Genomic DNA, 13,534 nt, shown 5'->3' with positions numbered 1-13,534 from the left:
ATCAAGTTATGAAAAGTCCCATATCTAATAACCAATCCCCAGCATCACCCAGTCCCTGGATTGGCACTGCTCAAATGATAACTTGTAAGGCCAAAGCTAAGTGATTACATAAATAATTTAGCTGGATCTTCTTTAATTCTATTGGAGAAGCTTATAGTAATCCAAATTATACTTACCAATGCAGTCATGCAATAATAATCCTATTAAATTTCCAACATTAAGTGAAAGTATGCAAGATTTTTAAAGAATGTATTCTTAAGTTTATATAAATCAATGATTTGAGTCAAGATGTTCACAAAGTTGGTTTATTTACAAGGTATCAATGGTTCTAGAAGCAAATGAGACATCTATATGATGTCAACGAAACCTCGTTTCTTTCCAGGTTAGAGGTGGGAAAGTTCTTAGCATTATCACTTTAAATCTAAGCTCTTTAGTACTAAAAATGGCTACGAAATATTTTCAGTTCAGTTTATTTCCTGTCCCAAACTATCTTCATAAATTGTTTTCATTTTCTCATATTCTTTTAGACTATTAAAATAGTATCTAAATGAACAATTTTTAATTTTTGGTTTGCTTCCATGAAGAGTTCTAAGAAATAAGAACTACTTTTCTAACATTTTCTGTGTAACTTTTAAGATTGCTTTTCTTTTTTGAAAAATGAGTAACAAAATGACAAGCATCCCTATCAGCACTTTAAAACATTGTTTTATAAGAGACCAAGAGAAACGAAAAACTCTTTTGGGTAGGTTTTTGTGACTGTGTCTTCTCAGGCTCAAAACTTTACGCAATTAAGCCCAGGTTCAAAGACTACAAAATTCATTAGAAAGATGAAATTATTTCTGCAAAAGATTAATGTGAAGCTTTTCCTCAATTATACCCTATTTGTTGTTATCTTTCTTCATGCTCCCATGTTCATTCGCTCATTCATTCCCTTACCCACTCATTCACAAATAAACATCATACAAAGTCAAAGAAATCAAGTTTCCTCTCCTCTGGATGTATGCAAGTTGAAGAACCACTGTGTTGAAGAGAAACATACAGTTGCTTCTTATGGAAAAACAGTGGTGGGGAAATCTACACCAGAGGAGTCAGGATATTTTAGCAACTCAAGCTGAACTCTGAAGGGTAAGTAGGAATGAGATAAGTAGGAGGGAAGGACTTCCTAGGGTGATAGATTTGCAAAAGTATTAGGGATGGAACAACTTGTTAACTTTGAGGAACTCTTAAGTAGATGACAGATCTATAGGGGCATAAGTTTTATGCCAAGTTCAAATTTTGTCCTGCACTAAGACATTTCAAGTAGAGGAATAAAATGATCAGATGTGAATTTTAGTAAGGCCACTTAGCCAATAGTGTGAAAGAGATATTGGAGGAGGCATAGAACAACTAGAACAAGAAAATATTAGGGGTCTACTGCAATAATCTATGTTTATAAAGAAGGCAGAAGATAAATTTATAGCCTCACTGTACTCAAAGTGATCCTCAATTAGCAGCATGCAACCCCACTCAGAGCTTGTTAGAAATAAAGAATAATCTTGTACTGTATATCTCTTACCTTCAGAATCAGCATTTTAACAAGCTCCTCAGGTAATCTGTATGTCTGGGAGGTACCATTCAGAAATAGGGAACACAGCAGGGGTAGTTAGTGGGGGAAAATAAAATTGCTATTTTAGGTATGGTGATTTTGAGGTGTTTGAGGAATATCCAATGAAGATGATCCATAGCAGTTAAATATATGGGTCTGGAGGCTAGAAATAAGTCTGGTTTGGAGATGCAGTTTAGCATTTATCAACCTGTTGGTATTTGAAGTCACGGTTTGACCCATTTCCTGGGATTTGCTCAGGAAAAGTATATCCAGTTAGTCAGGCAGAGGGCTCAGGAAAGAGCTCTAAGAAACATTACTTAAAAGTCACAATCAGCAAAAGGTACTCCACAAGAAACAGAAGGAATTTCCAGTGGTAGGAAGAAACAATGTGAGGAGTGGGACGAGGGTTCCAAGTGGCAGGATGGTCAACATTCTCACTTTCCAGCAGAGGTCACATAAGAATAGACAAGAGTCCATTGGATTTGGCAATCCTGATGTCAGAGTAAAGCTAATGGGTGGAAATTATTCACCCATTAAGTTCTTTCTTGACCTTAGTATGTGGGGATGCAATTTATAGAGTCTGCTTTCAAAGTTCAGATGAGTAGAGTATGTGGGAGGAGCTTGGTGTGGAGCCAGCTTGCAAATGTTCTCTCTTCCACTAGATGGTAAATTCTTTGAAGCATAAGGAAGGCACATAAAGATGAGTAAGACCCAGTACTAACCCTTGGAATTTGTAACAAATAAGAAATAAAGATAAATAACCATGGTACAAGAGGAAGCATTACAATTTATAAAACAGTATGGGGATTCAAAACAAGAATACATATGCAATCAGGAAAGACTTCTTACTTCTAAACTGTTAGCACAAAGAAATGCATAAACTAAATACTTAAACTGTATTCATTCCTGACTTTCTCAACAAATTTAATGAATTAGTAATAAACACAGAGTCCCATTCATTCCAAACTCCAAGCAAACTTCAAACTCATTCGTGAGATATTTATTAAAATAACACATTTAGGGAAAAAAATCAATACAATGTATACATCATTACTGAAAACTGTATACCATCATACAAAAAAGGATTTTATTTTGGGAAACTGATTTCTAATTTATGGCAAGTTGTACTTTCAGAAATAAAACACAGAACAACACAATCTAATTCAACCTTAAAGGCTGGCATGCTGAGCAAGGAATGTTCTTATTCTTTGTAGGAGCTCCTTCTTTACACTGTCAGGTACCAGGGCTGAAACACAAAAACAAAAACATCAGAGTAAGATGATTCTTGTTAAAACGTCAATTTGGGATGTGACATTTTATTCAAGATCACCAATAAAGGAATTTCATACATAACCCTCATGGTTCAATTAAAAAAATAGAAAGAGATATCTGAAAAGAAAGTGAATACTTGTAATTCATTATTTTAATGAACTATTTAATACCTAAATACATTGTATACTGATAAGAAGAAAATATAAGAAAATTATTTAAACTAGCAGTGGAGGCCATTTTAAAATACACAGGCTGTCATACACTGATAAATTTGACTTATACACAACATCTCATACTTGGTCAAAATTACCACAAGCAAAGCCACAAGACATAATGGGGAAACATTCTTTTTTAAAAAAAAAACAACAACAAAACTGATTCTTCTACTACACAGATATTTCAAACTCATTAGGAAAAGATCAGAAGACTAACAAAAACGGGCAAAGAGATAAAAAGGAGAGACACTGTTCTTATGTAAGAGGGGCTCATTCTTAAGACGAGAAATGAAAATTAAAGCCACATTCAGACAGCATATCTTAACAATCAGATAGACCCAAACTCTAAGGTCAATAATAAGAGAAAGGAGGCCTTTTTTTTTAGCTAGAGGAAGTATAAACTGGTACATGCTTTGGAAGGTAATTTGGCAATGTCTTACAGAAATAATGAAGGCACATACTCTCTTGGCCCAGCAAAGATGCAAAAAACTGCAACAATAGTTACATGTTATATTTTTAACTTTCTGAATATTGACCTGTGTGACTGTTCTTAGAATATTAAACAAAACAAAAATTCAAAAGAGGCAATTAACTAAAACATAAAATAAAACTATTTGCTTGTGTTCAAGAGAAATAAAAAACTTCAGATAAATTTCAATATTTCCACATACAATTAAACAACTAAGTACATAAATCAAATAAGGGAAATACTTTTTATAAATTGTTGAAGTCTATCTCAGAAGACTACAAACTGAAAGTCCACTGGAAATGAAATCAATATATACATTAAAATATTTCTATTTATAATTAAGATGACTGAAAACACATCATTTGCTTTGGGATAAGGTTTAATAATAAAGCAGCAGCTGGAAGGAGTTTTTTCAGGATAAGAAAAACTGTTGTAGTGGTTGTTGCATGCATCTATGTTTGTATATAAAGTTCAGAAAACTGCATGTTGAAAAAGGTCAATTTCAGTGTATGCTAAAAAAAGTAAATGTCTGCTCCTGACAATTAAAGGAAGACTAAAAACAAAACAAAAAAAGAAACAATTTATTTTTACTCTACTTTTCTTTAATAATAAAAGAAATTCTCATTCTCTAGCAGGGAGTTGCTAGACAATGAAATATCCAAGATGCAAGTGGTGAATAACAGATACTCTAACCTGCATAACCAGTTCCTCAACAATATTAACAGATTAAGTATAAATTACTGAAAACAGAAAAAGAAATTTGAGAAAATTATCTTAAAATATAAATTCACAAGGAGAACAATAATTTCTTTTTTCCATATTTCCCTGAGACACACTAGAAGAAAAAAAACATGTTTTCTAGCTGTAAATAGGCTTTAAGAAATGGTTGAAAAGGATCATGGGATTTCATAGGTCCTACTCAGGAGGGAATTAGTGTTCTGTGGTAATAATTTTAAACTTATTTACTTTTTACAATGAAATTATTGTTACTATTTCTGTGTGAGAGAAAAAAAAACTTGCAGGTCATCTAATTTACCCGTTTCTACTTACAAATAAAAAATGCCACCAACTTTATCAAAATAAATGAAAAAAAAAAAGGTAGTTAACATCTACAGTAACACATCATCAGTATTAATATAATGTTTCCTATCTTTCCCTTCTGTATGTAAATTAAACAAGGTACTTCAGAGGGAAATTAAGGAAAAGGTTGCTCTGAGTCTTAAATATGGATCACCTTGAACATGAAGTTGTGGAACTTCCAAATTCTTAATTAGACATTCAAGACAGACCTTCATTTATTTTTAATAAGGAAAGAGCAGAACAAAGACTTAGAGGCTGGAGTAAAACTCTTGAATTATTAAATATTTAAGGGGAGACAGGCTATACCTCATAAAAGTTTGTAAATCCTAGCTTCAGATGATAATTGCTTCTGTAAAATCCCATATTTTGAAAACTGTCTTAACAATTCTATCAACTTATGTTGGTATACCGTTTTAGAGCACCAAAAACATTTTACACCTATTATCTCATTTGTTATTTGAGATTTCGAGAGAGGCGGGTAGGCAATTTTAACGCTTCCCTCATGAGGCAATGAAAACACCTACATGATTGTGGAAAGGGTACTTTTTCTTATAAAAAGAAAAAACATCTGAATTAGCAAAGAAAAAAATGTCTGCACCAGCACGTTTCCTTTGACATAGACTATACTCCTTACCTCTGCCTTTTGGAGTGATTTCAGCCACCAAGTCATCAACAGTAACGTGTTCTAGTCCTTTTTCTTTAATTACCTCTTATGCAAAAGTAAAAAACAAATCATATCATTTAAAATCATTATCTGTAAGAAAGATTTTCATAAGGAAGGGTTAAAATCATGTTTTTAGAGTATATATTGGTCTTAAAAAATAAAAGAGGACACTTCTTTTGTCTTTTCTAAAAAAAATTATAACATAAACACATTAAGTATTCTCCAGATTAAGAAGACAAGTCTGTTCAACTTTCAGCTAAATAATCTGTAACTTAACAAATAACTATAACAATTAGAATAAATTTGGGAACTCTAATATTTATAAAAAGCTGGAACTTAAAACAGAACAGATTTTATTTTACTATAATCATACTAGCTCTTATTTAAATATAACAGAGGAAATAAAACCTATTATGTGAGTCAAACTTGTAATTCCATAGCTAAAAATTAAAAGGTAGAGCTACTTTGTTCCTTTGTTTTCTCAAGGCTGGGCCAAAAGAAATATAAGAGGGGATATGATTAACATCTACTGGATCCCCACTAGGTGCTTTACACCATTTAATATTCAGTTATATAGTGGACTAAGCATTTCTCCCACTTCAGAGGTGAGGCAATGGAGGCTTAAAAATTAAGAAACTCAATCCACATAGCTGAAACCCAGCTCCAGTTTTTTAGCCACCAAAGTCTGGAATACTTTAAAGTCAGTGCTTTTACTAACTTGCCTTCTTATAGTTAATGTGTAAACAGTTTCCATTATTTTTAATTGCAGAAACCATTATGAAACAATGGAGATTCATTAAAAATATCCAGAAATCAATTATGCCAAAAACTGAGCAAGACAGGAGGCTCATCTTAGTGATATGTAATCTATCAGACAGTATCATCATCAATAATCAGCAATTTAACAATCTTCTCTTCTGTGTATTTTTTTAAAACTGTAATTCTTCAAGAACTTTTATGGTGAATTTTGTAAAAGAACACAAAGACAGGAGATATAATTCCTGTAAGTCTGCCAACTCTCAAGTGCTCAATTTGTTATGAAGTGAAAACATATTAGGAATACTGTTCCTGAAAAACATATATATATTTTTTTTCCTTCTTTTCAGTGCTGGGGATTGAACCCAGGGTCTCATACTTGCTAGGCAAGTATTTGACCACTGAGGTACATCCTCAGCCCAGGAATCCATTTTGATGGCAGAGAAAACCTTGAGTGCTCATGCCTCACTTGTTTGAAGAGACACACAAAAAAATTCCTAAACATTTTTTACAATCAGGTCTATACATACTTTTAAAAGAGGAAATCACTGCTGAAAAATTCAATTTCTTATTGTTTAAAATTATGCTTGAGCATTTGGACTTTAAAATACTGACTTTACTTTTTTCCTAGTGAATCCCAGACCAACCCAGTTCAAAACAATGGAATCAGTTTATTTTCTAAGTTAAACTGATTACCTTTACAGTGTGCCTTCAACTGATCCTTCCAGCCACATTCAATTAATTTAGCTCTCAGCAACTCTTTGAGGCTGTTGGAAAAAAAGTGTTTTCAAAGTAAACAACAATGTACATCTTAGATAAGAATCTTTGAAACAAAGGTTCAACTACTCAACTAAAAATTCCCCAATTTTCAGTCCCAAAACGTTGTGGCCAAAATTTCATTCTATCACTGAATAGTTCTTTATTTAGTCTTATACAAATCATTTAAACTCTGGGTCCTGCATTTTATTTGGGTCTCATTTAAATAAAGAGTAAAACTAAATGCAGAGGCAGGGTTACAACAGTTCTCAAGAAGTTCTACTCTTTGGTCTTCTTACATATCCCATATCCTTTCATCACCAAGAATATCATGGGTCTTATACAACTTTGACACAGTATTGAACTTAGAGAAGATGCAGCTCTGAAAACTTCAAGTTCCAAAACCTACTCTTTTACTACAAATTCTTATTCTTTAGCTCTCTTATTTCCCTGCTATATCTCCCTCTAACCTTACAGATTGGCCCCCAACACAATTTAATAACTCAGAAGCTCGCATGCATATCATAATTAGCAATATTTTCTTTTTTCTTAATAGTAGAAAATGGTATATATTGCAACTAATGGCATCAGGAATGCTACAAAATATTTTATTATTTTTTGCCACATACCACTCTTAGAAAATCCTCCAACTTCTCAGTTTAAACACATCACATACCAAACCAGATTCTCTTTCCCTGCAAATTGCTTCTCTGTGAATATTCCTAGAGATCCACTAAGTGACATTTCCATTTGATCTTTTACTTTTTTTTTTAATTATTGGTTGTTCAAAACATTACAAAGCTCTTGACATATCATACTTCATACATTTGATTCAAGTAGGTTATGAACTCCCATTTTTATCCCGTATACAGATTGCAGAATCACATCGGTTACACATCCACTGTTTTACATATTGCCATACTAGTGTCTGATGTATTCTGTTGCCTTTCCTATCCTCTACTATCCCCCCTCCCCTCCTATCTTCTCTCTCTACCCCATTTACTGTAATTCATTTCTCCCCCTTGTTTTTTTTCTCCCTTTCCCCTCACTTCCTCTTATATGTAATTTTGTAAAACAATGAGGGTCTCCTTCCATTTCCATGCAATTTCCCTTCTCTCTCCCTTTCCCTCCCACCTCTTGTCCCTGTTTAATGTTAATCTTCTTCTCATGCTCTTCCTCCCTGCTCTGTTCTTAGTTGTTCTCCTTATATCGAAGAAGACATTTGGCATTTGTTTTTTAGGGATTGGCTAGCTTCACTTAGCATAATCTGCTCTAATGCCATCCATTTCCCTGCAAATTCCATGATTTTGATCTTTTACTCTCAATAGAGCTAAAGCCCAACTTTATATTTTCTCCTACTTCATCTTGCTTCCTTCTCAAAATAACTCCATTCTTTTGGTTCTTTGGGCTGAAAACTTTGGCAGCACCTTTTACTCAGATCCCTTGTTAACACTTCACATCCAATCCATGAGGATATCCTACAGGTTTTAGTTTTAAAATATATACCTAGAAGTCAAATGTCTATCACTATCTTCATCAATATCCTAGTTTAAACCACCATCTTTTCCTTTCTGGACTGTTACCTAAGTTGTCTCCCTGCTTCTTTCATTGTGCACTTCATTATCCTGCACTGCTCAAAACCTTCCAGTGCCTTCACAATTTACCCAGAATAAACTCCAAGACTTGATTACAGCCTAAATGATTCTACATTATCTCTTTTCTCCCTCACTCAGCTTCTGCAGTCTCCTTAGCTTCCATGTATTTCTCAAAAATAGTAGGCAAGCTCATCTCAGGACCTTGGCTCTTGGAACCCCTCCACTTCCTCATATCCTTCTGATCTGTTGGCAGTGAAACGTTCTCTACCCAAAATATCACCTCTCCATGTCTATTCTCTGCTTTACTATTTTCATAGCACTCATCATTATCTGCCATATTACACATGTATTGTATGTTTCCTCCCTTTACAGTGTTTGTTTCCTCCCTTTACACATGTATTGTATGTTTCCTCCCTTTAAGTTCCATAAAAGAACAGACTTCATTTTGTTGACTACTGTATCTCCGGCACCTTAGAGGGTAGGCTATGTGATTGAAACTTGGAAACTAAGCTGCACGAATAAAAAAAACCCCAAAAAACCACATAATTTTCTCTACTTACTACTAGCTGTACTATCTTCTCAAGTTACCCATGGCACTGTTCTTGATGCCTCCTTCCTCATAAAAAGAGCTGTTTCCACTTTTTTAAAAAAAAAATTTTTAAGTTCTCCTTTCCATTTTTGCTGTTTTTCTTTTTAACCCAATACAATCTTCTAAGTCATTTATCTGTTTTCTGTCTTGAATCTTCAAGTCTATCCTTCACACAGAATCACAGAATACAATTTGTAAAGTGTAAATGTGATCTAATTATTCCCTTTCTTAAAATCTTTCAATAATTCCCATCATTCAAGGATAAAGTGAGCAATGAATATTTTTGCAAATCAGAGCATCCATTTTCCTGACCTTTCTTTGATTAAGAACAAAACACTTGCCATTCTCAGTATAAGAATCTGGCTAAGGGTCTGGTAATGGAATATGGCCTAGGCAAGGCTGATCATAATTTGCCTATTACCTAAATAAGATGGTAATCAAGCTAGGTCCTGTGTTCAACAAGGCAGTCTGAGCAGTGATATGTAAGTTTGAACTGCTAATCTCTGCCACCTATTTTAAGAATAAAGCCAACAACAGAGAAAAGCAGAGGTGAGAGAAGATACATCCTTGGCAATAATTTTTGCATGCCTAAATTTAGTGATATATGAAGTAACTTTAAACCCTAGATATTTTAATTAGATGAGCTTATATGTTTCTATTGGTTAAGCCAGATTCTGAGTTTAGTTTCTGTTATTTTTAGCTGAAATAATTCTAACTTATACCAAATCCATACTCTGTCCACTCTTCCAGCCACATGCTTTTATTCTTTACGTATAGCTTTCTTCTATAATTTTGTAGTACCCAGAGAATTAATCATGTTGTACCAAGCTCTGTGAATTTGCACATGCCATTAGAAGATAATATCCTCTCCTTTACTGGCTTAGAGAACTGATAATCCTTCTAACCCAGCATAAGCATCTTTTATTGTTCTGTGAGCTCTTACCCATCCCCTTAATCCCCAGGTAGAATTGAAAAAATTCCTCCTCTTCCATACACATATATATTTCTCTTTTAAACTTTATCATCTTGCTTCTAGGAGTCTTTATTGACTCCTTGGCCTCTTCTGTATATTTCTAAACCTGTTCCTTCTTCAAATATTTATTTAACCAATTAGGTGTCAGTTATAGCATTAGATTCTGGGTATACAAAACTGTTTTCGCTATCATGGAACTTGGATTATATTGAGAGCTACACACTAGTAAAGTAGGTAACTAGAACAGGATGTGATTAAATGATATGACAGAACAAAGTATTTGGGATTCCATAATTAGATTCCTTGAAGAAGCAATATTTAAAGTAATACATGAGAGATGAACTAGAATTTACTAAGAATGAACAGAAGAGAAATATTTCATAGAAAAGGAATGGCACATGCTGCTCCAATGTGGCTTTATCATGTAGTCTTATGAAAACCTGGGTAACATTATGTCTTCAACTGTAGCTATCTGAGTATTTTTTCTTCCCCACTGTATTATACATTCTTTGAGAATCTATAATTTATATATTTATTATAATAATTTCTGGCTTCTACATTGCCTGTGTTGGTCCAAGTCTTGCAAGCAATGTTGCACCTAAATAAACTCTTACGGCTGTTAGGAATAGAAGTTTTTGATAATCTCAACTTTCTGTAATTCTTTTCACTGGCATGTTTTGTTTGTTTCTTGATAATTAGATTCTTATAACATTATGTAACTATTAAAGATGGTATAATGTAATTTAATAACACAATCTATTACTTACCGTTCTCTTTCTCCAGTTTCTATTAACTTTTGGTTAATTGCTGCTCTCATCTGCGCATCTTTGTTCATCTTGCTAACCTGGACATCAACATATATGTTCAGATATAGAATATTTATAAAGCATTTTCTTCTAAATCCTCTGGGCAATCATCCTAACAGATTTAATATTCTATCAACTAGAAGGATGTTCAAGTGTATTACTTATATCATCATTCTAAATATAATTCACTTCATCCCAACTCATATTGATTATTCACTAAACAAGTTCCTTCCCCCGTATATCTTTTATTAATAACTATTATTTTTGGAACATTTATTAAACAATTAATTACCTAGTACTCTGTGTATTTTTAAAAAAATTACATTTAATTTCCCAACCTTATCATTACATATTAACATTTTTTATTTTACAGCTGAGGAAACTGAGGCACAGGAATAGAAAATAGTGAAAGCAAAATTTCAACTCAGGTACTTTGTTCCTAGAAGCCCCCAAACACTTTAACTGCACATGATAAATGACTGGATCATTTCTGCACCTTAACTGCATTCAAAATTTGAGGAAGCCATAATCTAAATATCAGTACAAGATAAAAAAGTATTAGTGAAAAATGAAACCATCAGATAAGACTCTAAGTGCTTTACTTTAGTCTTCACTAGGATTTAGAATTACAACTGCTACACTAGCTGTAGTCTACGTATATTGTGTGTCTTATCAAATACAGTATTCCCAGTGGGTTAAGTGGAAAACAAATCTCAAACTAATTCTTATCTTAGAAAATTCTCAATTTTCAGCAAAAGCAGACAATAAAACCAAAATGTACAGAAAGGAGAGTGTGGTTAGGTTTTGGGGACATCCAAAAGTTTCAATAAAACTTGGAATAAGCTAAAGCTTTCCCAGCGAATCTGTCACTAACTTGACACCACTTTTCCCGTCTCTCAATTCTTCTATATGAAAACTTACACTGGAAATGAGTTTTCAGTTGTTGCTGTTGCTGTTTAAAGGGGAACAGGGAAAAGGAAGACTTGAGAAAGAATCAAGAAATGTTTACTTCTGTAGTTGGAAGCTAACGTTTTCAAAATAACTACAAGGTCTAGTCAGTACCATATCAGGAATACTTCATCTCGCCTTGGCCCCCTAAAATACAGGTAGTGACCTTGGACAAGTCACTTAATTCCTAAAGGCCTCAGTTTTCTCACTGGTAAAACAAGGGCACTAGGGGATACCTCCCAGTTCAGACATTCTTTGGGAAAATAGAACAGGGCGGAGACAGCTGGAGAGGCGGGAGGGGAGGAGCCAGAAAACAAAGCGAGGACTGGCTTCAGGCCAACTCCAGTAGCACGCCCTGCCGGAGAGCCCTACAGGCCCGCGAACGCGGGTCGGGGAAGCTAACGAAAGACAGCACATCGAAAGGAGCCTGGGCTGGGCCCGGGTCCCGGCCCTGAGGACCACGGGCATAGCTCACCACCATCACCGCGGGCGAGGGCCGTCCCTTCCCAGCGACGAAATGACCCTTGCGCTGACGACCGTTACCTACCACACTCTTCGGCTGCCCGGACTTAGACCCTCAGTAGCACGGGCACCTAAGCACACAGAAAGCTAGAACACGCATTTCCGGGGCGGGGTCTCGCCACCCTGCCTATAAAGTGAGAATTTAACTAGCGCGGGCCGCCTCCTGGTCGCTTAGCCCGCTGGGTAAGAGAGTCCAGGTCCTGCCGTTGAGCGGGCCTTAAGTCCCCGAGAAACTACAGAACCCAGCATGCAACAAGGGTCCGATTTCTCGCGCACACTACATTTCCCAAAAGGCAGTGGCGCCGCAGTGGTTTCTGGGATGGGAACCACGCCGCTTCCCAGCCTCAGTTCCAGGAGTGAAGCGCGGACCTTTCAACAAGAGCTTTATTAATTCTCACGCTTGGATCTTGGAAAGAGATGGAGGTGGCGGCTAATTGCTCCCTGCGGGTGAAGAGACCTCTGTTGGACCCCCGCTTCGAGGGTTACAAGCTCTCTCTCGAGCCACTGCCCTGTTACCAGCTGGAACTTGACGCAGGTGGGAAGCTGTGGCGACCCCTCACACTCCCTTCCTTTCCTCTTTCGGCTGCCATCGGCCTGAGCCTTCCCGCGTTTTCTTTCTGTGTATTAGGGCAAGCAGAACAACATGGCCTTCGTTACTGCCCGTCGCGCTGGGGTGCACACAGGGTGGTTGCCTCTGGATAACGATGCCCTTCAGCCCTGTGAAAACCGCTTAGGTGTGGCTTTTCACCAGCGGGACCCTGGGCCCGCCCTCGACCCCGAGGTGGGGCACACGGGTGATGTCTGGGTTCGGACCGCGGGTCCACCCGGCTGGCCCTGCCGTGGGGAAAGCTCGGGACGTTCTCTGGACGTTGTCTGTCAACGTGTTAGCTGAGAAGCCACACCTCCTTGGAAAAACCCAACGCCTGTTTTCCTTTGACGCAGAGCCATTTCTTAGAGGAGAAACTACATACCTGTCAGAGCATTTTCAGTTTCCCAGGTCCTGGCACACTGAGGACTGTCGTAGAAAAAATATCGCTAGACATTTTTTGAAGAAAGATGATTTTGTAATCACACTGCTGATTGCTTTGTTTTAGTAACCACATTGCTACTAACTGTTAGTAGCTGGCCAGAACGTTTTCATTGTAAAAAGTACATTTACGTTGATGATAGAGCCCGGAGGTTTGCCCATTTTTTAACACACTTCTGATTCTGGTGCAGGTTGTCAGTGAGTGGATCACACTTTGAGAAATACGGGTCCAGAGTTAATTAATAGACGTTATATTACAAAGAAGTGAGTGTTTATC

General features: G+C 36.1%; 2 protein-coding genes across 4 annotated transcripts in view; one reads left to right on the top strand and one right to left on the bottom strand.

The window, feature by feature from the left end:
* Nucleotides 1-2,563: 2,563 nt before the first annotated feature.
* Eny2 (ENY2 transcription and export complex 2 subunit) lies at nucleotides 2,564-12,362 on the bottom strand. 2 transcript variants are annotated; one of them, XM_015486379.2, is made up of 5 exons: nucleotides 12,256-12,362; nucleotides 10,722-10,798; nucleotides 6,738-6,808; nucleotides 5,256-5,330; nucleotides 2,564-2,831 (listed from the first exon to the last, which is right to left on the bottom strand). In XM_015486379.2, the coding sequence occupies exons 2-5, from the start codon at nucleotides 10,787-10,789 to the stop codon at nucleotides 2,755-2,757; spliced, it is 291 nt and encodes a 96-aa protein (XP_015341865.1). In that variant the 5' UTR covers nucleotides 10,790-10,798; nucleotides 12,256-12,362; the 3' UTR covers nucleotides 2,564-2,754. The 2 variants fall into 2 exon arrangements, with proteins under 2 accessions (XP_015341865.1, XP_015341864.1); XM_015486378.2 differs by having other exon boundaries at nucleotides 12,184-12,318.
* The window catches only part of Nudcd1 (NudC domain containing 1), a 68,047-nt gene continuing 66,824 nt past the window's right edge, over nucleotides 12,312-13,534 (top strand). For both annotated transcript variants that reach the window (XM_015486381.2, XM_015486380.2), the window contains exon 1: nucleotides 12,312-12,765. In XM_015486381.2, the coding sequence (XP_015341867.1) occupies nucleotides 12,648-12,765 (118 nt within the window). In that variant the 5' untranslated portion in view covers nucleotides 12,312-12,647. The remainder of the gene's footprint in view (nucleotides 12,766-13,534) is intronic.

The sequence above is a fragment of the Marmota marmota genome, unplaced genomic scaffold, assembly GCF_001458135.2.
Source record: "Marmota marmota marmota unplaced genomic scaffold, marMar, whole genome shotgun sequence".
NCBI classification, from domain to species: domain Eukaryota; kingdom Metazoa; phylum Chordata; class Mammalia; order Rodentia; family Sciuridae; genus Marmota; species Marmota marmota.
The sequence above is the reverse complement of the archived record's forward strand: the minus strand, read 5'-3'. Positions and strand labels throughout refer to the sequence as shown.

Bases quoted from the DNA above. Each gene is read 5' to 3' on its own strand.
- Eny2 (XM_015486378.2), bottom strand. The intron at 5,331-6,737 runs GTAATCAGTTTA...CTTTTGCATAAG, and splicing joins GTTGAAGGCACACTGTAAAG to AGGTAATTAAAGAAAAAGGA. The intron at 2,832-5,255 runs GTAAGGAGTATA...TTTGTGTTTCAG, and splicing joins AATCACTCCAAAAGGCAGAG to CCCTGGTACCTGACAGTGTA.